Raw genomic sequence first — 23,918 nt, 5'->3', positions numbered from 1 at the left:
CAGTACACACTTGTACACACAGTATGATAAGAGCTACCAAAAACCACATAAATCACCTCTTGGAAAAATTTATTTGATTTTTACTTTTAGTTTTTAGTGTGGTTCATGTCCCATCTACTGACATGGAGGATGCAGGATACTGCCGCCAGCCACCAGGGGGCGATCGACTCACGATAGCCTCACCTCTGGGGGCTGTCAGGCTGTCCACTGTATAGACTTTACATTCAGTGGTTCAACAGAGGAGAAAGGCTCATATTATTACGAGAAAATACAGTATGTTGTTACAATGACAAATTAGCCTACAGTATGTTGTTGTAACAAGGAAATAGAGTATGTCATAACATGAAAAATGTTTTAACCTGAAAGTATCTTGTAAAAACAAGCAAAGTATTCTGTTACAACGAAACAGTTTTTCTTTAAAACAAGACTTACAATGCGGTAGGCAGTTCTTGTGTGTGCTGTGGAATATAATTCCGCTGGCTGTCTCCACTGACAGCTCTGAAGTTATAGTTAAGATGCTGTATATCTATGATAGATGATTCTGCTTTTGTGAGATATACTTTAGGACAGGTGGATGTTCTTTGTATATTTTGTATTATTGTGTTGCTATGTTTTTCACAAGTTGAGTTTGTTTGGTTTGTTTACTAACGTGTAAATGTTCAAGTAAACTTATGAACGTTTTATTTTGACGGGCAAAACCCGGAAGTTTATTTCTTTGCTCTAAAATGGTGCCTGTCTTGTTTTTGCTTGCCATGTGAGGCCCACTTCTGTGTTAAACAGAAACATCAGAGTCGGTTCCGAGTGTGGATTGACGCGTCTGAGTGGACTTTGTGCTCTTCATTCGTTTTTTTTTTATGTTTTCCTTCTCATTCAAGTCCTTCTACAGAGCTACGGAAGTTAACTTAGCATGCTAGCTGCAGCCAGAGCTTAGCCCGAGAGCGCCAGTCGGATGCAGAGCAAAGCGTGTTTGTGACGGAGTGCGTGGGGAAGGCGTCTTCGTCAGTGTGTGAACATGGCTAAAGTCCAGCTGCTGAGATCGTTGGTGAAGCAGCGACTAACTGTGGCTGTTGAAGAGATATTTGGACTGATTGAAAGAACGGTAGCGGAGTACGAGGATGAGCTTTGCCGCACCAAAGAGGAGAACAAGCGGCAGCGGGAGCTACTCGATGCTGTGCTCCTGCCGCGGCCACGCGGAGCAGGTTCGTTCCCTTTGAGGCTTATCTCATCACTCGGTTAAGAAAGTGATAGATCTGGGGCTGAAGCGATAAATGTGTTAATTATTAATTTACAGTTAATTGTTTTGGCAGTTTTCAGTCACACATATTGGAAAAAGTCTACACTGAGAGGACCTTTTCGTCCTCTTCGTGTCAGTAAACTGACACGAAATCTGTTTTGAACTGTTCTTCGTCAGAGGTAGGAAGTAACGATGCTTACGATCCTCCGTTAGTTTACTTAGGTAGGTTTTAATCACCTTTACTGACCAAGTATGTTAAACACAAGGAATTTGTTTCCGGTACAGAACCGATGGCAGCCATCTGCGGCGCCAACTCAACCGATGGCTCTAACTATCGGTTACCAACCAAGTAGATTTTTAAGGCATTTGTCTGAAAAATACTCAAGTTCAACGTTTACTTTTACTCCCTACATTTTAACACAAATATCTGTACGTTCTCCTCCTCACACTTTCAAATCAGGCTCGTTAGTTTTAGGGGTATTTATCGATTATCTTTATTTTACACCACACTGCACTGGGGCACGTGTTTCTTCAGTAGACTTACACGCTCCCTCCTTTGTTTAGTCCACTAGATCCTCGCGCTTTCACGGAGACCTCGTGCATGCGCATTAGTCTGGCTGTACTTCAGATGGTATAAAAAGTTATTGGCGCATCATTTTTAACAAACATACTGGTCCAGTGCAGCGGTACGTTTCACCGACTTCTTTAGGTGTTTCTGAACGGAGGCCTGCGGCACCGACGAAACTTCCGATCCGTGTTCTAGACGGTTCACTGTTAGTTTTAGTCTGTGTTGAAAACACTATAGAAAATGACTAGAAATGCGTTGTTGTTAGTTATTAATTATTTGTGGTACATTTTTATTTTATGTATGAATGGGTTAATTTTGGAAATGAAATGGAAATAAGATGCGGTTTGCACAGAACCAGCAGGTAGAAATGTCCTTTGAAGGGTTACTTTTACCTTTATACTGTTGTACCCGGTACTTTTTACCATACTGACTCTGAGAGACGAGGCAGTCCAAGTAACTACAAAACAGTGCTGTGAGTATATTTCAGAGCCTGTACCTTTTTACTTTTACTCAAGTAAAGACTGAATCAGTACTTATACTTTTACCAGTTTTTTTTTACACAGGTTTGTGTACTTCTATTTAAGTAATGGATGTGTTTACAACTTAGATCTTTGCTCATTGGACAAGATAAGACATTTGATGACAGCACCCCCCAACTTAGACATCCTTTTTTTAAATATTCTCCTTGATACATCTATGCTACTTTTGACCCATGACCTTAGGCAACGTCAGCAGAGAGCAGCAAGAGCTCCGTATGCATTTGAGTCAAAATGTGCACACACACAGGTCTTGCACTATTTACTATTCAAATTATAATAAAGGTGCACAGTTACTACTAGTGCCAGTGCCATGCATGAAATATCTTTGCATATTTCCCATAAAGAGTTCTACAAGCATCTGCACTTTAATTTAAATATAACATCTATGTTGTGAACACAAAAGCCCTAGTTTGTAACTGTCGAAAAGCAGAGAATTGGTCAGCAGCATGAGCCTAACTTATCATTTTACATGTGACTAGACCAGTGCGATGTGTATGTGTGTGTCGCTGCAGTGAAAAAAGGGGAGGTTAGCAGGTACGTCCACATAAGAGAAAGTGCAGGCAGAGATGTCTGTCTGAGTGACATGAGTGCCTGTAAGAAGAGAAAACATAAAGAGACGAACCACTGATTTTAGTGTTTGATCAAGTTTGTATTGTAATAATATAGCAGTCCTTGGTTTAACTAGATGTATTAAGTGTCTGTGATTCTTGTATTTTAATCAGATGTTGTGATGGGGTTTTTGTATTTTGATCAGATATTATAATGATTTCTGTATTTGTACCTGAATATGTGTTAGAAAGATCACTCCATTATCTATACCACTTATTCCTGAATAGGGTTGCAGGGGGCTGGAGCCAATCCCAGCTAACACTGGGTGAGAGGGTCCAGGGTCCACCCTGGCAGGTCACCAGTCTGGCACAGGGCTGTCATGTAGACAAAGAACCACACACACTCACTGCCACAGGCAATTTAGAGTCACCAGTATACTTAGGCTGCATCGCCTTGTTTTTCAACATGAGATTTATGGCCTGGTGGGAATGTTTCATTTATTTTATACTCTACTCTGCTGTGTCCACTTCTGCCTTAGTTTTTTCACTATGCTGCTCAGGAAGGCACGTCACTGTTTTGTCATTTTATGCAATAATAATAAACTAGAGAAAGGTTGACCTACATGACCATCATTAAGATGAAGGAACAGCAGAGGGTCACTTTCTATACTTTTTATTGATGAGTATGTTGGGTTGTGAAGAATTGGGTGTCTGAATGCACTGATATTCATCAACAACTATGTGTTTCAGATGGTATTGCAGACATTCGGAAAGTGACTGTTAAAGAAGAGCAGCAGGACTGGGACCCCAGCCTGGACCAGCACCCAGCAGAGCCCCCACACATTAAGGAGGAACAGGAGGAACTGTGGACCAGTCAGGAGGGAGAGCAGCGTCAGGGTCTGGAGGAGGCTGATGTCACCAAGTTCCCATTCACTCCTGTCCCTGTGAAGAGTGAAGCTGATGAACCTCAGTTCTCACAGCTTCATCAGAGCCACACTGAGGAGAACAGACACTGTGAGGGAGGAGAGGACTGTGGAGGACCAGAACCACATAAACCTTTACAACCAGATACTGATGACAAGACTGAAGACTCTTCTGAGACCGACATCAGTGAAGATGATGAAAAGAGACCTCAGTTCTCACAGCTTCATCAAAGTCAGACTAAAGAGAACGGAGACTGTGGAGAAGATTCTGGACACCCAGAACCAGCCAGGAGCTTGGATCCAGATAGACTCTTAGAACCTGATACTGATGACATGACTGAAGATTCCTCTGAGACTGATGTCAGTGAAGATGATGAAAAGAGACCTCAGTCCTCACAGCTTCGTTGGAGCCACACTAAGAGGAAAAGAGAGTCTGTCAGAGGAGGGGACTGTGGTGGACCACAACCAGCCAGGAACTCAGGTCCACATAGTCTGTTAGAGACTGATGACATGACTGAAGACTCTTCTGAGACTGAAATCAGGAAAGGGGACAGTACAGACACCAGGAAGTGTCAGTTGGGCTTGAACTCTTTAAAAACAAATGACACTGCTGCCGGTGACACGAGCCATGGTGCTGCTGAGAAGCCGTTCCACTGCCCTGACTGCGATAGAACATTCAGCAGCAGTTACCGTCTGAAGAGACACGCGAGAGGTCACAAACAAGGGAAACAGCGTTGCTGCTCTAAATGCAGTAAAACATTTAGCAGTAGTTACCGTTTGAGGAAACACATGAGAACTCACACAGGAGAGGAACTGTTTGTTTGCTCATGTTGTAGTAAAAGATTCCTTGAAAAGCAAAGCCTACTTCATCACATGAGACTCCATTCAGGAGAAAAACCTTTCAGCTGCTGATTTGTTAGGGCAGAGACACACCAAGCCAACGTGAAAGAATTGGCAGCGACAAAGACCAGTGGCAGGTGGCGGCATCTGTATTTGCCATTCAGAAACCTAAAGAAGGAGAGACAGACTGTGGAAGTATAAGCGAGAAACTGGACGGCGACAGGTTGAAGGGGCTTTCCCTAACTGGTGTCTTCTCATGCATGGATTTGCTAAACTCAACAGCCAATCAGAGTGGTCTCTCTCTCTCACCTATGAGACCCAACCGCAGATGCCGTTTCAACATGTTAGACCAGCTGAAAACCCAACTGACAGGGGCCGACTAGTGCCAACAGTGCAGGACACCCTGGGAAGACAAACTCCAACAGACACTCAACGCCGGCCGACCATCGGCTTGGTGTCTGCCCTAAGAGACACTTCACAGAGGGGCAGTATGTTGTGACACACAGGGGACAAACCCTTCAGTGTGGGATGAAGGTTGTCTTCTAAATTAAGTTTAAAGCAAAACATGCCTCTACACACAGGAGAGAGACTGTTCGGCTGCAGTGCTGGTGACCGTAAGATCACCAGAACCCTGGTGCTAGGCAGTATAAGGACACACCTTCTGTCAAACTCAGGTGTGAAGTGAGTGATTTTATGGCCCCTGTGACATCACACTTTTAACACATTGCCCCAGTATACTTTTTTTATGATTCCTTGGTTTAACACTGTTTGTTGTTAATATTGTATTTTCTCATTTTCTTTTACCTTATTGTGAAGAGTAACAGTGTTTTATAGTTTACTCAAGTGTTTTCCTGTGTGTCCAGATGCATTTGATGTAATGAGGGAATCCTGTCTCAGCAGTATTCACAAAAATGTTCATGTTCTCAGTAATGAATTATCTTCCACTGCCAGTCATAAGCCAGGGTACCCTACTCATGCATTAATGCAAAGGCAGGAGGGGCCCCCGGCGACTGGTCAGGCAGAATTAATTGTGGTAGGGTACCCCGGATTGCAGTTAATTGACGTGTTCACTGGTTACAATATAAATGAGAACATCATCAATAAAGTATCTTTCTTTTATTTGAAAATCTGTGTTTTTTACAATCACATTTCCCTGGTACATGCTGGTTATAGGGCATGTGCCGTTTCTTTCTAACCCAATTAAGACGTCTCTTGACAGTTACAGTATCGCATCATTAAAGATTACTCCTGAAGCACAGCGAAGCAGCCCTGCTTTACAGTGATCAGCAGTATAGCAGGGAAAACCTGTATAGATGAGTACTGGCATCAGTAGCGCCCCTGGTGGTAGTTGTAACATGCTATGTATTGCCTTGTTTCCAAAGTGAACCAACATTCAGAAACCAGGTGGGGAAATAGAAGTCCACTCTTCAGTAAGATGCAGAACCAGCCTCAGCAATAATAACTTGAAGTAAACATTTTCTGTAGGAGCCTCATATTTGTCTCAAGACTATCCTGGTATAAAGTGGAGTTCACCATCGTCTCAATGTCTGGAAGCTTCCTATGGCTGCAGAACAAGCCCAGATCATCAGGTATGAGGTGTTTACAGTGCTGTGTTTGGTTTTCTCCAAGCACAGTGCTGTGCATGGCAACCATACAGCTCCACTTTGATCTCATCAGTCCAAAGGCTCTGGATGGGGTTTGTGGGAAATAAGAGAAACATACAAAATCACTGACTGTCATTTAAATACAATTCAAGTGTTTTGGGTCAAATTTGATCAAGAGAAGACAGGAAATCACTCATTTCTCATGTATCATTTGTGTTATACTGTACATCCAGTGGTGGTGTCGCCCTGCCCTTACACACTGAGGGGGGGGCAGCAGGAAACCTAAAGTTTCCGAGGTGCTTAGTGAATAGTTGTGGCTGCACAGCTTCATTTACTGCCACTGCCCTCACCAGCACACTTGTGTCTTTTCAGCTGGGACTGCCAAGTGAATCTTTTGTCACAGACACCACAGCTGAATGGCTTCTCCCCAGTGTGAGCCATCATGTGTCTGGTCATGTGACCCTTTCGTGAGAATCTCTTACCACAAAAAGAACAAGGAAAGGGTTTCGCCCCAGTGTGGCTTCGCATGTGCTGAACCAAAGTGTGGCGCTGAGTGAAACTGGTGTTGCCAACCAAGCAGGAAAAAGGTTTTTCTCCGGTGTGAATTCTAAAGTGAGAGACCAAATCAGAGTGCTGTCTGAATCTTTTACTACAAAGTGAGCAACAAAATGGTTTCTCCCCAGTGTGGACTCTCATGTGTTTATCTAGTGACCAGCCATGACTGAAACTTGTGTAACAAACAACAGCTAAAAGGTTTTCCCCCTGAATGGCATCTCATGTTAGCAGTCAAGTGTTCTTGAAACATTTACTACAAAATGAGCAACTGAATGGTTTCTCTCCTGTGTGACATTTCATATGTCTTTTCAGATTTGTCCTGTGGCCAAATGTTGTCCCACACTTGGAACAGATAAACGATTCCTTGTCAGTATCACGTGCATTGTTTGTCACAGAGTTTAAGCCTGATTGATGTTCTCTTGTCTTTGTCCAATCATCTTCACTGACGTCAGTCTCAGAAGACTCTTCAGGCCTGTCACTGGTCTCTAGCTGTAAGAGTCTATGTGGACCTGGGTTCCTGGCTGGTTCTGGTCCTCCACAGTCCTCTCCTCCCTCAGAGTGTCTTTTCCCCTCAGCATGGCTCTGATGAAGCCATGAGGACTGAGGTTCCTCTTCATCATCTTCACTCTTCACAGGGATAGGAGTGAATGGGAACCTGGTGACATCAGCCTCCTCCAGCCCCTGAAACTGCTCTCCTTCCTGACAGGTCCACGGTTCCTCCTGTTCCTCCTTAATGCATGGGGGCTCTGCCGGGTCCTGGTCCAGGCTGGGGCCCCAGTCCTGCTGCTCAGGGGGAACCTCTTCGTTCAGCTGCTGGACATCTACAGGGGTGAATGAAATACAGACACACATTATGAAAAACAGTTTCCATATCAACTCTGTAGTCATTGATAACACCACTTTGTCCTGGAATTTCAAAACCTTAAGGACAAAATCCTAGGAAGAACAAAGAGGGTTCACACACTGAAACCAAAGAGTCAGGTCAAGTAACAAGCATCAGCGTGAGAATCATCAGTTTTCATTGTGGAACATTTGTTGGAATTTTGTGTGTATTTCCCAAGTTGGGACCGTTTCCTGTTCAGGTAGTTGACAGACTGCCATTTTTGTTTTGACTCAGAAACAGAACTGCAGCCTGGAAAATGAGTCATTCTTTTTTTGTTATCGAGTTGACTGAATATGTAATTATACCTGAGTGATTTTAAACACTGCGGGTCCATTAACTTTTAGCTGAACTGATGGGAAACATCTGGCTCCAGACCTCCAATGTCAGTATGACCTCAGAAGTCCAGCTGTCAGGCTATTTTACCAACACTGGAAAATGAACACACCAGAAAAGTGTTGAGTTACCATTATAAAATGTTTAATTCATATAAAATTATCGATTACAGTATGACCTTAATTTAAGTTTCATAGCATCAAAAATATTTCATACAAGGACTAAACTTGATTTTTTTAGTTAGGATCTGAAGGGACCAGTTCTTGCTACCATAATAACTTCATAATAACGAAGCAGTCCAAGTAACTTCAAAACAGTGCTGATTTATTCAAAGGATCACAGGTAAAATTAACATTACACGCTCAGGTACCTTGCACCTCCAAACTGCTCGCAGACAGTTGTAAGATGAAAGACCCTGAACCCACCAGGTCTATACATTATATCCCCTCGGTTGGGCTAGCCCCATACTACACAGAAACGTCAACCGAGATGTCTCTGTTGCCAGCTTTGCAGCTGGTCATAGCAGTAGTCAAAACATGAAGCAAATCAACGTGTGAATGTGTGTGTCTGTTGGTTAAGCGGTGTGTAGCTAAAAACATTCTCACGACCTCTAATACATGTCGTGACTCGAACATAGGAACATTATGGCTAAGTCTACAGTTTTACACATCATAATAATAATATTAAACACCCTGTCTGCTGACAGTCATCAACTCTTCTTTCTGGTGTCCTTGACCAGATGTCCCCTGTAGAAACGACCAAACTCGTGTTGACCTAATAACCGTCAATAAAGTAACCTCATTATCGTAATGGTCAGAATATGGCCGCCCCCCTGATGTAGCGACTTCTGCTTTGGCTGCACTTTAGCCGCTGCTTCACCAACGCTCTCCTCAGTTGGACTTTAGACATTTTCACACGCTGACAAACTTTTTCTCCGCGCGCACACTGTCACAAACACGCTTCGCTTTCCATCCAACTGTCGCTCTAAGCTTCCGCGGCTGTGTAGCGGGATATGAGTGAGAGGAAAGCCTTCAGAAAACAAGAGAGCAACACAAAGTCCTTTCAGACGCATTGATACCGGCTGATTCTGCGTTCAGACTGTTTGTTTCTGAAGATACGGGCAGAATATTTCTACCAGACGAAATCTTGCTAACATATCGTCAAATTAGCTACAGGAAATACTGTAGCTTCCGGAGCAGATTGTTGGTGAACTTCAAAATAAAGTTTGGAGGCGTTACTAAAATTATTTGCTTACTGATCGAAACATAACCAAGAAGAAGTTAATCAAACAGCAGCATTAAGAACATTCTTCAACTATATTTCTGCAGCTTTCGGTTGCATTGTAGGCCTCGTCCTAGAATGAAGTTGCTCAGATAGTACAGTATCTCAAAATGTTTCTAATATCGTGGCACAATGTGATAAGATATTGCTCAAAGAGCAGGGAAACAAAGGTAACCATATATACTGTTAGATTTTATAATAAAAGAGGCAGCTCTTCCAGGTTCTTACCCTACTTAATTTCAAATTCAGGAACATTCACTGGTTTTTACCTTTTCAGCCAATTGAGTCTGAAGGAAATGTATTTTATTGCATTTTTACAATCCTGGGAAAACCTTTAAGTTTTTTCCCCTTTCCTTTAAACTGAGGACATACAGAGGACAAGCCTTGGTTTGAGAGTGTAAACCAAATATATTTTCTACTACCGCTTTGTGTCTAAAGATGAAGTTTGGTGCTTTTATTTGACAATGTAATGTACATCAACACATCCACCTGTGGAGATCTGTGCATGTTCAGCTCCTTGTACGTGCCTATCTCACTACATTTAATCAACATTAATTAATATATTGTACATATGAATGAAAACAGGCAGTGTAGTGTTACATATTCTGTTTATTGTCCATATGCTCAAAACAGCTAAGGGTATATTTATTAACCATGCAAAGGGTGTCACGTCATCACACTTTGAGTTCAAAGTCACTCAAATAACAAGATGACCAAACTATAGAAATAAAGTAAAATAAATACCACGGAAAAGATTTGGTGCAATAAATAAATAGACAAATAACAGTCAAATGCTGAAATCAGTAGATTTCCCCCAACCTCACCAGCACTTCCTGTTTGCTTGCCCTGCTGCAGCTTTAGAAGGCGCACTACACCTGTGTACTTCAAAACCTGTAAAACTTTCAACTCTGATGTACAGTATTTAGAGATCCGGACCCGGACCACGTTCATTTTACAGCCATCACGGTCCGAGCGCCGAAGGCCGAAATGTCCAGCAGGTGGTGCACACAGTCACTGCTTTTCACCAAATTCAGTGTGAAATAAACACATCACTCAGCCTTTATGAAGCACGTGTGTGTTTCCTGGAAGTCGATTCAGAGCATCTGGATTCTTGTGTAACTGATATGTAACTGTTGAAAACATTCATATGATTAAATTAATACTTTATGTAAGAACAAATGTGTCTGGTGTAATGCATGTAGAAATGCAGCTCAGCATAACCTGATACAGCAGCTAGAAACTTAAACCAACAAGAAGAACTTGATCCAGCGTCTCGTGTTTACTTCTATATTATTTAATCAGGTTGTTTTGGTTTGTTTGTGTCAGTTTGTTTAGTTTGATGTGTGACATCTGTCAACAAGACTGCTTTTATTCTGAAACGTGACCCGGAAGTTATCTGTATTTCTGGTCAGATTTGACAGTAGAAGCAGAATAGAGTGCTTGCACCTTCTGTGTTTAATTAACGGTAGAAAGGAGCGTCGGTATTTCTTTATCTATGTGGAAGATGTCCAGACTCCAGAGTCTGAAGGTGTTTGTGAAGCAGCGGCTAACGGCAGCTGTTGACGAGATTTTTGGACATTTCGAGAAAACGATAAGCGAATATGAAGAAGAGCTGGAGTTTCGCCATCGCAGACGGCTCAGCGTGGCCTTAACACCCGAAACAAAGCAAGAATCAGGTTTGTGTGTTTTATTCTGCTGGAAACATGTTCACTACTGTGCTGCTGTCGCCAAGCTAACGTTAGCTAAACCGTGTACACAGCTGCGAGTGTAGCTAGCTGCTGCTAAAGCCTTAGCTCCAAAGCTTAGCACGGGCCGCGGGAATAAACAGCCCAGCCTGAAGCTAACGAAGCCGTTAACACGGTACGGTCTGCTCCACATTAAACCACGTTAATACCAGATAGTCTGATTAATTCTACCAGCTGCCAGCACATATCAAGTTTTACAGTTGTGCAGTTGGTGGCCACTTTGTTGGGTACACCTGGTTTATTAATGTAACCCAGCATACTCCGACACCCACCTGTGTGACACAGATCAGGTGCTGTGTCAGAGGTGGCCACTCTATTTTTTTTACAGCAAGCCATGCTGGCAGACCTCAGTCATCACAACAAGATGACACAACACGCTTGGGTATTGTTTTACATTACATAAAACACATACAGATGGTGACAAGTGAGAAGAGACCTTAAACAGTAGGGTCACTGATCAATCAGCTGATCATTGTCCTGATGCTCTGATTGATCTGTTTATCCCCAGAATGTCAGACACTGGGAAAACATCCCACTGTGACTCTCCAGAGCCAAAGGTGGCATCTTCACGTCTTGCTGTGTCCAACCAGCAGATCCACAGAGACTCAGCTGATTCTCATGTCTGACAAAGAAAATCATGTACACAAACTGTTTAAACTCCTCCCCTCTGGATGGCGCCACAGGTCACTGTATGCCAAGACAACGAGACACAAGGACGGTTTCTTTCCTCGGGCCGTTGCTCTGATTAGCACTGAACCCGTGTTTATACAGTATGTACAACAGGATACAGAAAATGCCACAGTGTATAGAAGTGATCACTGTACCTGCCAAATAGCTCATTTTTACCTTTTTATATGTACATATTTATTAGATGGTTGTATTTACTTGTTCTGTTTTTTTTATTCAAGTTTGGTGCACAGCAGGGGCTTCTGAGCAGGAGTCACATTCCCTGTATTTTCACATACTTGGCAATAAAGTTCATAAATGATTTAGGATTTGAATACTCGTGTCTGAGATGGACGCCATAGAGCTGCAGTAAGTGTTTTATTAGTCCTCTGCATTAACCCTTCCTATACATTAGGAGCAGTAGGTAGCCAACTGTAAAAAATAGAACAAGGTAGTGCAGTTACAATAAGAGTAGCACACATTTCAGTCAGCAGTTTACTTCAGTGAAAATAAATGAATGGCCTTATATAAAACAATGTCAAGCGGCCAAGCTTAGATGGTAAGTTTCCACATTTTAATAGTGAAATACTCTATTATATTCCTATTTATTTCATTTCACAGAGAGCATTCCTTTGTCTGTCTGCATTGTTTACTGCCTGTTAATACTACTTATGTTATATTAGCCTTATGTTGGTTTACTGTTTATTTGCCTCTTGCATGGGGATATGTACGTGCACATTGAGAGCCTATGTACCAGAGTAAAATTCTTCATGTGTCCTGACACACCTGGCCAATAAAGCAGATTCTGATTCTGAAATTAATAAGTAGAAAATATGACAAGAATGTGCTGACAAAGTGTATTTTTCAGTTCACTTTTATTGACATCCTACATTTAGAAATGGAAAAAAAAAACCTAATATTGGAATACCAACATTGAAAACCAAACAACAAATATCCAGATAGTTAAACATTTGGACCCAGATGGTGTCGCTGCCCCTCCAGACAGCCTCCTGTGTTCCCTGAGGAGGAAACCTGGCCCCCAGTGCAGCGGTGTGGCTAATCATCTAACTTCTTTAATCATGCACCAAAATCTTCCACTTACCTCACTACTGTTACTATGGCAACCCCCTTTAACTGGTCTACATCAGGTGGATGGAGGGTCTTGAGAACTGTGATGAATGTTATTGCCTTCGGTGAATGGTGTTTGACATTGCTAAACATTTTTACATATTCAGTTTGTGGAACATGAGCTCATGGTTTTTGTTTATATTTCAGTGTTTTCTGCAGATGTCCAGCAGCTGAACAAAGAAGAGGTTCCCCCTGAGCAGCAGGACCCGGCAGAGCCCCCACCCATTAAGGAGGAACTGTGGACTATTCAGGGAGGAGAGCAGCTTCAGGGGCTGGAGGAGGCTGGTGTCACCAAGTTCCTATTCACTCCCGTCCCTGTGAAGAATGAAGATGATGAAGAGGAACCTCAGTCCTCACAGCTTCATCAGAGCCATACTGAGGAGAACAGATACTCTGAGGGAGGAGAGGACTGTGGAGAACCAGAACCAGCCAGGAACCCAGGTCCACATAGACTCTTACACCTAGAGACTGGTGACAAAGCTTTGAACTCTTCTGAACCTGAGACTGAGATCAGTGATAACGATTGTGAGGAGATGGGGGAACTGCAGTCAGGTTTAAACTCTCTGACAAATAACGCCGGTTATGTGAGTTATGTCAAATGTAAAGCAGCCATAAAGTCATTTATCTGCTGTGAATGTGGAAGAAAATTTGGTCGCAAGGACAGTCTGCGGCGACACATGAGGTATCACACAGGAGAGAAACCATATAGCTGCTCAATTTGTGGTAAAAGATTTTCCCAGAGGCCAAACCTGCTTCGTCACATGAGGTGTCACTCGGGAGAAAAGCCTTTCAGCTGTTCCTTTTGTGACACGAGCTTTGCCGTGCGTTGTGCTCTAGTAAACCACATAAGAATCCACACTGGGGAGAAACCCTTCAGATGCTTGTATTGTGAGAAAAGCTTTACACAAAAGGGGGGTCTAAATAAACACATGACAGTCCACACCGGAGAGAAGCCATATAGTTGCCCAGTGTGTGATAAAAGTTTTTCTCAGAAAGCAAATCTGACATACCACTTCTCCGTGCACACAGGACAGAAACAGTTCAGCTGCAGTATCTGTGACAAACGGTTCACCTGGCAGTCGCAGGTCAAAAGCCACAAGTGTGCCGGGGAGAGCAGCAGCTGAAGTTGCTTCACGTGTAAATAGCCACTGAAGCATCTGGGAAGCTGTGAGCATCCTACTTCCCACCACAGACTGTTCAACTGGGCATTTTAATATCAATACTTATGGATGGGTTTTTTTACAATTATGAAAGAACTAAATGTATTATGATTGTAAGAGGCTCATTTTTGTTGTAAAATCAGCCCTCAGCAGATTACTAATACAGGGCTGTGTCAGTTTAATAAAATACGTGTGTGAATAAGGTTGGTCTCACGTTCCCTCGTTCCTCAGTCAGAAATAGGAATGTTCTTATCACTGGCATGAGGAATGAACAGATCAGGGAATTAGGACATAGCCAGAAACCTTTAAAACTACATTAAATAAAACCTTCCACATGTTCTGATAAACCAAGGCGAGCAGCTGCATTCTGCAGCAGCTGGAGTCGAGAACAGGTAGCGAGACTAAGACCTGCATATAGACCACTGCCTGGAACTAACGACGGCCTGAAGAGCCGCCTCCAGGTCACTTTGGCTGAGAAAGGACTTGACCTCAACAAGTTGAAGCTGGAATAAGGTGGCTTTAAGGTCCGCATCGGGCTGCTTATCCAGTCTCTGTTCATTACACAGTTTTCATTTGGTGACATTGTGGCTGCAGGATGCCCTCGGCTTTTGTACTTGGCACCTTTTAGTGTGTTTAACAAAACCACATAAAAGGACAAGAATGAACAGAAAGCAGTGTCAATGTAAAGACGACAAACAGGGTTTAAAGAGCAGAGAGGGAGAGTAAGGCCCCACCTCCCTCAGCTGGGCTGCCAGCTAAATGCCATCCTGCCTCTGATGCTCGACGATAAGCTCGGCCTGCGTCATTGACGCCTGAGTTAAAGGTTCTGTGGATCAGATGCAGCTCCTGTCTGATTGGACGTTGCTCAGAGCTCAGCTTTTCTTCACCAGGTTAGAACAAAGAGGGCAGGTACTGATAAAAACAGGAAGTAAAACAAAGTAAATCAACCCACATACAGAATCCACCAACAGGAGGAGATACAAACCAGACTACGTGGCCTCAACTGAGCAGACCCCTGATTACTGTGGCGTGGTCTGATCCCCGTGTCAGTCTCCACCTGTGGTTTGATTTGTGTCAGAGCAGCAGAGAGCTGGAGCTGGGTGGAGGTGAGTACATTTCACATGTCGTGGGAATGAACCCCTCAATCCTGGTTAAAAACATTCAGTCACGAACTTGTATAGGAGAGTTTGTCGAGAGCTGTGTCCTCAGGGCCGATCAGCCTCACTGGGGGTCTAATCAAGGAGGATTGATGGGGGAAGTGGTGTTTCTGGGTGTTCACACCTGTCTCTGCTGTGTATTCTTAGATCAGCGCTGTGACAGGAAATTCCTTCTCAGTAACTCGCTGTCTGCAGAAAGTAAACCAGCTCTAGTCAGGCATTCAGGAAATTTTCACCAAATTTCCAGAAACTGATCAAAATAAAAAGCTAGTCAAGATCTGTCTCTGCCACCTCCTGCTGTGAGTGGGTTGTGGAGACGGATAGGGTCGGAGGGTGTCTGTCCAGGAGAGGAGCTGTGCGAGTGCGTGTGGAGTTACTGGATGAATTATGTATCATTTTTCATTTACTCTGTTCAGAGCAGTTTGTCCTGGGTTTTCTCAGAGCCCCACATGTGACACATTTTCATGTGAAGCCTGCCGCCTCTGTCCACATCCTGCCTGCACCAGTGGGCCACCTGTGTTTTTGCATTACATGTGCCAAATGGCTCAGCTTTCATTCTCTCCTGCTGCTGTTCCAGGTGTTTGGCCTCTTGGTTCTTCTCATCCTCCTGGTTTCAGCACAGTGGACTGACGTGGCTGCCACAAGAGTTGCCCACGCTGAGCTCAGGAGGGTCGTGACAGCAAGGAGTGACCACAGAGTGAGGACAGAAGGACGCAAATTCAGTGTGATGTGACACAAGTGGCTGCTGTTACACAATTCAACGCTGCGTTTTATATCGGTGCATGCAGTGACACGCTGAGCTTCAGTATTCAGCCCTTCACACACACAGCTCTGTTAAAAGGAAGTCAAACCAGAAGACCAACAACATCCGTGACAAAAGGCTTATGTGAACATGTTGGTCTTGTGTTACAGAGAGCGTGTCTGAACACACCAAAAGTTGTGTTGATTGTAAAACTCCCTGAAGGTCACTAAAGCCCTAAAGTCACAAACTAATAATGATACAATAACCAACATGAGTGCAGTGAGGTCTGGGCGTCAGGCCAGGATGTAGACCGCCTGACCAACCTCAGGACCTGATGATAAATGATGAGGTCATGGAGCCGTGCAGCTTCGTGAAGAGTATTTATTTAACAAAATTAATGAATCTAAGCACGGACACTGAAACGTGAAGGCAAAGGCTGAAACATGCAGAGGTGTGTCTGTATTTGTAAGGACCCATCACAGAGCTCAACAGTGAGTCCTCAAAAGACCTGTTTCAGGGTTCAGACCAGGTTTTAGGGTCCAGGTTCAGAGGTAGAGACTGTGTCCTCACAAAGACAGGTACAAACGTGTGTGTGTGTGTGTGTGTGTTCAATAGCAGCGCAGGAAGAAAGTGTTACAGGCAGTTCCTCTCAGACAGTCGCACAGTCGCCCAATCCGAGGTCCATGCTTCATGGCACACCGCTCACCGATGTCGCACTGAGACAGACAGACAGACAGGTAGGTTTCAGTGTGGACTCTCAAACACACTAACACTACTCCGTGTCCGCACAGGAGGCGTTCAGGTACCGTGGTGAACGCAGGTCACCAGAGCATCGTACACCATCACTGCAGCTGCTTATACATCTAACAGTTTGTATCATCTTTTAGTAGCTTGAGATCCAAGAGTCTATGGTAAATCTACATAAACATCTCTCATCTGCAGCTCCCTGTCTGAACCTCAAGTCACCAGTTAGAAATGCAGGAGTTTAAGCCTGGTGGTTTCATAACTTATTTCTGATTGCATAGACTGAGCTGAGGTCGCACAAATAGACCAGAGCTGAGCCTTAAGGCCTGTGATGGGAACAGAGGAGGGAAACTCTGCTGTGGTCCAATCAGAGGCTCGTGGACCAGCCACCTGTCTGGTTGTGTTTACATGCAGGAAAGGCAGACGTGTCATGTGGTCACCGGCCACCCTCACCCGTGGGAAGATGCTAGCTTTCTTCTCCACGGACAGGCCAGCTTTGGTGTCGGCTTCATCCAGGAAACCCTGCAGCGCTGCAGCCTGGAGACACACGGTGACACACACACACACACAGTGACACAAATGCAATCAATACACATCAGTACACACAGCAACACACAAATACACTCAGTAATACACATCAGTACACACAGCAACACAGGACAGTCTCCAGCTAAACAACTGGGTAAAATTGAACCACATTAGTTTTAATGAATCACCTTTGTTGGTGTCATTTTAATTAGTCTGACTTTCACACTCGTTTAGCAGCTTACCTCATTTTGCGTTGGTACCTTTTACCAGCCCGGTTAGAACTGGACCAGCTGCCTGTACGTTAGCTGTCAAGTCACACACCACAAACTTCTACCTTTATCTGGTCATGTCTACCATGACCAGATCTTACTTTTAATTTCAGCATCATTTTACCAACAGAACATCATTTACCTTGTGAACACTTTTATTCTTTAGTTAAAATTGAATGGTCTTTTGCCAGTTTGATAAACTAGGGTTTGAGCGCATATAGTTCACAGTTCACCACCTAAGTGACTAGTTTGCCAATTTAATTGCTCATAATTGCATCAGTTTTTTCTGACAGTCCATTTTGTATAATTCGTCTCCACATTTAAACATTTTCTTAACATGTTAAATCTGACCAACGTGACGATCTTAACATTTCACCATCACTCACCACCAGAAACATAACTGATTCTTTTGACATCTCCGTTGCAACGTAACCATCTTTTACCAGCTGTTTTATCACATTTTCAGTCCTGCTGTTTTTACTTTTACCACTGTCATTAGTTATAATTAAAACATTTTACCTGCTTAATTAAAACACCTTAGGTTACTGCAGTAAATTGACCATTTTACTACTAAATTACTTACAGCTGGACTGTAGTTTACAACATTGACATCTTCAAAATGATGTCATGTGGCTTCAGTAAAACAAACTTCTTCAGTAAAAAGACAAACGACAGTTAATCTATAAATCCATGTTATAATAAAACCCCGATAGATATATGATGGAAACAGAGATCCTGTGTGCAGACAGATCACTCACCAGCTCTCCAGCTGTGAGTCCGAGGACCGGCTCACCAGGTGCAGATGGCAGCTGGCTGTCAGTCGACCTTTGACCCTGACAGAGTGATGTCAGCACGGACAGACAGATGGACAGTAGGACCACAGCCCGGACGCTCTCCATCACCGAAAATGTAATGAAAACCTAAAAGTGTAAGAACAGAATTTGTTGTTTTTATGGATTTAATACTGATGCTAAAAGCTAAAAAATGAATGAAGTTCTGTGAGACAGATGTGAACAGCAGTACTGTAGAAATAGTCGGTGTTGTCTTCTTCTTTGGTGTCTATTCTGCAGAGTCCTGGTCTTTATTTCTTCTTCTTTGTGTTTGTCCTGTCCCCCTGCCCCTGTGAGCTGCTCGTCCTCCTCCTCACGTGTGCTCTGGGCACCGTCAGCTCCTGTATTTATAGCTCTGCTCCCGCCGGGGGACGTCTCTGCTGACACGCTGTTCTCACACAACAGATAAACGTGAAGCTTATCTGTGGTTCTTATTAAACAGCTTGATGCTGCAGACCTGAGGTCGATGGTTGCACGGTGACGCCGTCACTTCATTATGTGATTTGTGTTTTATTGATCACATATTATCAGTCGTATTTCCTATTGATCGTTTAAGCATAAACTATATTGCCAAGTATTGTCAAAAATACAAGGAATTTGACTCCAGCCCAGTGGCCCCCGATGGGCACAGCAATAAATGCAGAATATAGACAAGTTGAAGAGCAAAACCTAGACTAACTGTTCATGGGTGTGACGGAAAGAAACTGTCCTTGTGCCTGCTTGTCTTGGTGTACAGTGACCTGTAGCGCCGTCCAGAGGGGAGGCGTTCATACAGTCTGTGTCCAGGGTGTGAGGGGTCTGCAGTGATCCGCTCCACCCTCCTTTTGACCCGTGAGGTATACAGGTCCTCCAGGGAGGGCAGGCTGTCTGCAACCCAACTGTTTGCTGGAGTCTGTTCCTGTCCTATGTGGTTGCTGAGCCAAACCAGTCAGTGATGGATGAGCAGAGAACAGACTCGATGATTCCTCTGTAGAACTGTATCAGCAGCTCCTGGGGCAGGTCGAACTTCCTGAGCTGGCACAGGAAGTACATGACTGTGAACACCAGATTGTTCACAGCTTGTGTTACTGTGGACAAATTATGAGACACCAGATGCGTGTAACAGACACTTCCACCCTTTTGTGTCTGTTTGTGGTTGTCGTGTCTCTGTGGCCATCGTGCGACAAACTGATCAGTCAGACTTCACCGAAGCTGAACTTGATGTGCGAGTATTGTGCAGATTTTCTGGGATTATGTTGAATTCCCCACATGCGGGTGTGGCCAGGCCCGACTGTGTTGGTAGCGCGCTTGTTAGGTACTTTTAGTCAGATAGATATTGGTTAGATACTTTATGTATTAGAAATGTTTAGTGGAGATAGGATGTCTAGTTAGACTGTTAAATGCTTAGTCATGCTCATGAGTTTCTACAGGGTACATCTGGTCAAGGATAACTAGATAGAAAAGTTGATGTCTGTCAGCAGACAGGGTGTTTAATATTATTATTATGACGTGTATAACTGTAGCCTTAGCCATAATATGTTCTTATGTTTAATGTCATGACATGTCACTTAGGTCGTGTGAGAATGTTTTTAGCTACACACACATTGATTTACTTCATATTTTGACTACTGCTATGGCCAGCTGCAAAGCTGGCACCAAGGACACGTCGCGGTTTGGCGTTCCTGTGTAGTATGGGGCTAGCCCAACCGAAGAGATAAATGTATAGGCCTGGTTTGGTTCGGGGTCTTTCATCTTTCATCTGCCTGCGTGCAGTTTGGAGGTGCAAGATGCCTGAGCGTGTAATGTTAATTTTTACCTGTGTTAAATAAATCAGCACTCTTTTGAAGTTACTTGGACTGCCTCGTCTCTCAGAGTCAGTATGGTAAAAAGTACCGGGTACAACACGCTCTCTGCTGGGACTTGGTCACTACGGCATTGCTTTAACAAGGGTTGGTTTGTGTGGCATCTCCTCATGAGGACACTTGTGTGTTTGACTCATGAGCAGCTTCTGTCTCCACCTGCTGATTGAACTGCAGCTGCTTCCTGTTGCAGGTCAGGTGCACAGAGGATTCATGCCTCAGTTCCATCTGACTGTTGTTCGTCAATAAATGCCCATCATGCACCTCAGCTGGGGCCACGGGTCTGATCCAACTGACCTGAGATCGGGCCTATGTTTAATGATGACGCAGGATGACTGTGTTTGTGCCCTTTTCTTTGTCTGATTTTCATCACGAGGCAACCGCAGCATTCATCTCAGCTCTCATTAGCAGCTAAATGTCAGCGTGCAGCTGCAGCGCCTCACTGACCACAAATTAACCCTCTCCTCATGAACAGGGGCACTCTGATGCACTCCCCCTCCTTGGGCCTCAGAGGGTTTTTACAGCCGGAGCACCGTGAAACACGGGTCGTCACCTTGAAAAGGTAAAAAAAAAAAAAAACCAGGATGAATCTGTGGAATGGGGTTGAAGCAATAAAACGGGTGTTGCATTAACACAGTAGTCTCATGGTGTTGCACCATTCAAACTTATTACCTGCAACACATTACTGCAGTGGTGGAAAGTAACAAAGTACATTTACCTGACTACTGTACTTTGGAACACATTTGAGGTCTTGTACTTCATTCAAGTACAGTGGTGGAAGAAGTATCTACAAATGTTTAGTAGGTCTAGTAATAAAAAGTAAATGTCCTGCATTCAACATGTTACTTAAGTAAAACTACAAAGATATGAGCATCCAAATCTACTTGAAGTACCAACAAGATAGAAAATCTACTTGAAGTACCAACAGTACCAGTACTCGTCCTGCAGAACGGCCCGTTTCCCAGTAACATCTCTGATACTGCTGGATCATAGTGACTGATATGTTACTGTGTCCATCACTTTAATGCTGCAGCTGGTAAAGGTGGAGGTGATGGTAACTACCTTATATACATATAATATGAAGTACTTTCCATCCTGCTGGTGGATTTCCCACCAGGATCAATAGAGTCTGATGGTTCTACTGGGTTTGGTTTGATTCATCTGATTCTGGAAAGGAACTGAAGTTATCAGATACATGTAGTGCAGTAAAAAAGTACACGGTTTGTGTAACTGTCCAAATGACGAGTTTCATGAAGATGTTTCTGTCACAGATATGAGTTAATACAGCCACTGAGGAACTGGTTAAAAATAAGCTGTTCAAAAGGTCCCATCTTTGGGACTGAGCCAGTGTAGCTACAGTTTGTCTCTGACAAGTAGCAGAACATGGAAGTACTTGAGCACAAATACCTCAAAACGGTCCTTAAGTACAGTACTTCAGTAAATGTTCTTAGTTACTTTACACCTCAGGGAGTAAACCGTCCTGCTACTACTTGAATGTTGCTGCTTTAATATATTGTCATGCTGATATGTTCATAGACAAAAATCTGAATGCAGTGCTGTAATGTTCACTTGGAAAGTTATTTGTGCAGCAGCATTCACTCAGCTTCATGCAGTTCAAAGTGCTTTGGAGTAAAAAGTACTGCACAGTAAAAACATGAAAACCATGAGGCTGCTGCACCAATGTCACATTGAACAGTAGTTGGCTGGATCTGAATATGTATTTTCCAGGAGGCCTGTGTTTATCACTGTCAGTGGTCTCACACTGAGCTTTTTTGTCTCCGTTTCTGCTCTGAAAGTCGGTGAAGCAGCGCTGTCATCCCATCCTCTTCTTCTGTGGTGTTTCTGAATAAACAGTGTTTGTGCGATGTCGCTTCAGCATCTACCTGCGGCCGCACATTATCTTCAGCTGCTGTTTAATGCTGCACGTTTCCTAAGGTCAGACTCAGGCACGCCAGTAGCTGTAAACACTAAACAGTCATCTCCCTTAAAGAGCCCATGGCTGTTCGTTTTGCTCATTTACAGCCATTTAATGTTTAATTTTGGGTAACCCTAGATTGGTATGGCACCCCTCATAACTCCAAATAGTCTGTAATTATTTCAGAATGAGAAAACCAGAAAAAACAACAACTAAATTTTAATCTTTAGGTCACATCTAAGATGATAATTCTCCGCCATGGGTCAGCCCTGTGACAGAGTGGTGACCTGGATTGCCCCCCCGCGACAGCAAATTATTCACTGAAATGGGTCATCCTGCATAATGAGTACTTTGATTTTTGATACGTTATAAGTATATCTTGATACCAGTAATTTTGTACTTAAGTAAAATCTTAAATGCTGGACTTTTAATCGAGTGATTCTGTGGTATCACTAACTACTTTAACTTCTGAGTACTTGTTCCACCTTCTGAATTCTGTTGACCCTCTCCATTTCTCCTCCGGTCCAGCAGAAGTCGCTGTTCGCTCTGCCGCTTCGCCGCCTCTTAGCGAAGTGTCGTCGACGCGGAAATCGGTGTCTCTGTTTACCTCCCCGCGGCTCTTTGTTCGCTCGCAGCTCAAAGTGCGCAGAAAGCAGGACGATGTGCGCCGTGCAGCTGCTGCGGGTCTCGGTCCTTGAGCGGATCAGCGCTGCCGCCGAAGACTTCCTGCTGCAGGTGGAGAAAGGAGAAGAAGCGGCGGAGATCCCGGTGCTGAGAGCGATGCTCGCCGAACGGCTAACGGCGGCTGCGGAGGAGATCGTCGCTCTGTTTGAGGAAACCGTGGCGGAGTACGAAGAGCGAGTGGAGCGGTCCGAGCGGGAGATCTGCCGCCAGAGGAGGCTGCTCGATGCCGTGCTGAAGCCCGAAGTGCGGCTGCACAGAGCAGGTCAGTCCCCGCAGGACCCGCAGTACCAGGTCAAGGAGCACGCACACACACATCCACTCACACTTCCTCTCTGCTCCAAAATAAAAGCCCTGCCAGCCAGAGTGCAGTAGGTTAGAGAGTAGGTACAGATAGCTGTTCAGGTTAGGGGAATCAGACTTCACTTCCCTACAGAAAACTGACAAAGTGTTTAAGTAAACTCTTTAATCAAATCCTCTAAAGATTTCATATCATTGACTCTCCTAAGACTGAGCCAACAGTGTGAAATCACTTCAGTTCATGTGTCTTATGCAATGTTGTCGCCACATCTGCAACCAGATCACAGAGTAACGTTCAGATACCACACAGAAATCTTATCATTTGTGTCACATTTGCTGGTTGAGACATGGTTCCCCTACTGGTCCTCAGAGGCATGGAAGTCAATCACACAGACGTCTGCCAATCCAACCACTTAGTCCTGGGACTTCAGGCAAAATGATGCAAAAGGCACTCGCATACTGACTAGATGCTTCCAGCCATAATGTTTCCACATAATCTGCACGAGACCAAAAAGGTCCATATGGACCTCTCCTGGTTCAGCAAAGGTGTGGGTACCACATCGTCCTACTGACGGTTATGTCAACATGTTAAAACCAGGCTACTGTAAACATCAGGGGTATCAGTTATATATGGACACAAACGGGACACTCGGGGAATGTCAACACAAAACGTACATGTATATAGATATTTATTAGAGGTAAATAACTTTTTTAAAGTTATCTTTGAGGCTTTTTGCCTTTGTTGCTCACTAGGTTGTAGAGAGGTGGACAGCAAACAAGAGAGGCAGAGAGATGGAGTGGGGGGTGGTCGTGACCTGCAGGCAATGTGCGCATGAATGTGGTACATTGCCACTGATCTACGCTCCAAGTAAATATAATTTAAATAAAGACTATTAACATAATGCCA

General features: G+C 43.9%; 4 protein-coding genes and 1 pseudogene across 4 annotated transcripts in view; 3 read left to right on the top strand and 2 right to left on the bottom strand.

Moving 5' to 3' along the window:
• The first annotated feature begins 703 nt into the window (after positions 1-703).
• LOC109972543 (zinc finger protein 483-like) lies at positions 704-5,771 on the top strand. The gene is made up of 2 exons (XM_020621483.1): positions 704-1,199; positions 3,640-5,771. The coding sequence occupies exons 1-2, from the start codon at positions 1,013-1,015 to the stop codon at positions 4,722-4,724; spliced, it is 1,272 nt and encodes a 423-aa protein (XP_020477139.1). The 5' UTR covers positions 704-1,012; the 3' UTR covers positions 4,725-5,771.
• Positions 5,772-5,836: 65 nt separating this feature from the next.
• LOC109972582 (oocyte zinc finger protein XlCOF6.1-like) lies at positions 5,837-7,663 on the bottom strand (annotated as a pseudogene).
• A 3,024-nt stretch (positions 7,664-10,687) lies between these two features.
• LOC109972546 (zinc finger protein OZF-like) lies at positions 10,688-14,209 on the top strand. The gene is made up of 2 exons (XM_020621490.1): positions 10,688-10,984; positions 12,995-14,209. Exons 1-2 carry the CDS (start codon positions 10,804-10,806, stop codon positions 13,969-13,971), a joined length of 1,158 nt encoding a protein of 385 aa, XP_020477146.1. The 5' UTR covers positions 10,688-10,803; the 3' UTR covers positions 13,972-14,209.
• A 2,064-nt stretch (positions 14,210-16,273) lies between these two features.
• On the bottom strand, positions 16,274-18,618 carry cart4 (cocaine- and amphetamine-regulated transcript 4). The gene is made up of 4 exons (XM_020621517.1): positions 18,471-18,618; positions 18,206-18,367; positions 17,104-17,187; positions 16,274-16,622 (listed from the first exon to the last, which is right to left on the bottom strand). The coding sequence occupies exons 2-4, from the start codon at positions 18,344-18,346 to the stop codon at positions 16,515-16,517; spliced, it is 333 nt and encodes a 110-aa protein (XP_020477173.1). The 5' UTR covers positions 18,347-18,367; positions 18,471-18,618; the 3' UTR covers positions 16,274-16,514.
• A 3,818-nt stretch (positions 18,619-22,436) lies between these two features.
• Positions 22,437-23,918, top strand: part of LOC109972534 (gastrula zinc finger protein XlCGF57.1-like) — a 3,986-nt gene continuing 2,504 nt past the window's right edge. The window contains exon 1 of the mRNA XM_020621466.1: positions 22,437-22,976. Coding sequence (XP_020477122.1) covers positions 22,691-22,976 — 286 coding nt within the window. The 5' untranslated portion in view covers positions 22,437-22,690. The remainder of the gene's footprint in view (positions 22,977-23,918) is intronic.

The sequence above is a fragment of the Monopterus albus genome, unplaced genomic scaffold (genome assembly GCF_001952655.1).
Source record: "Monopterus albus unplaced genomic scaffold, M_albus_1.0 scaffold260.1, whole genome shotgun sequence".
In the NCBI taxonomy this organism is placed as follows: domain Eukaryota; kingdom Metazoa; phylum Chordata; class Actinopteri; order Synbranchiformes; family Synbranchidae; genus Monopterus; species Monopterus albus.
The sequence above is the reverse complement of the archived record's forward strand: the minus strand, read 5'-3'. Positions and strand labels throughout refer to the sequence as shown.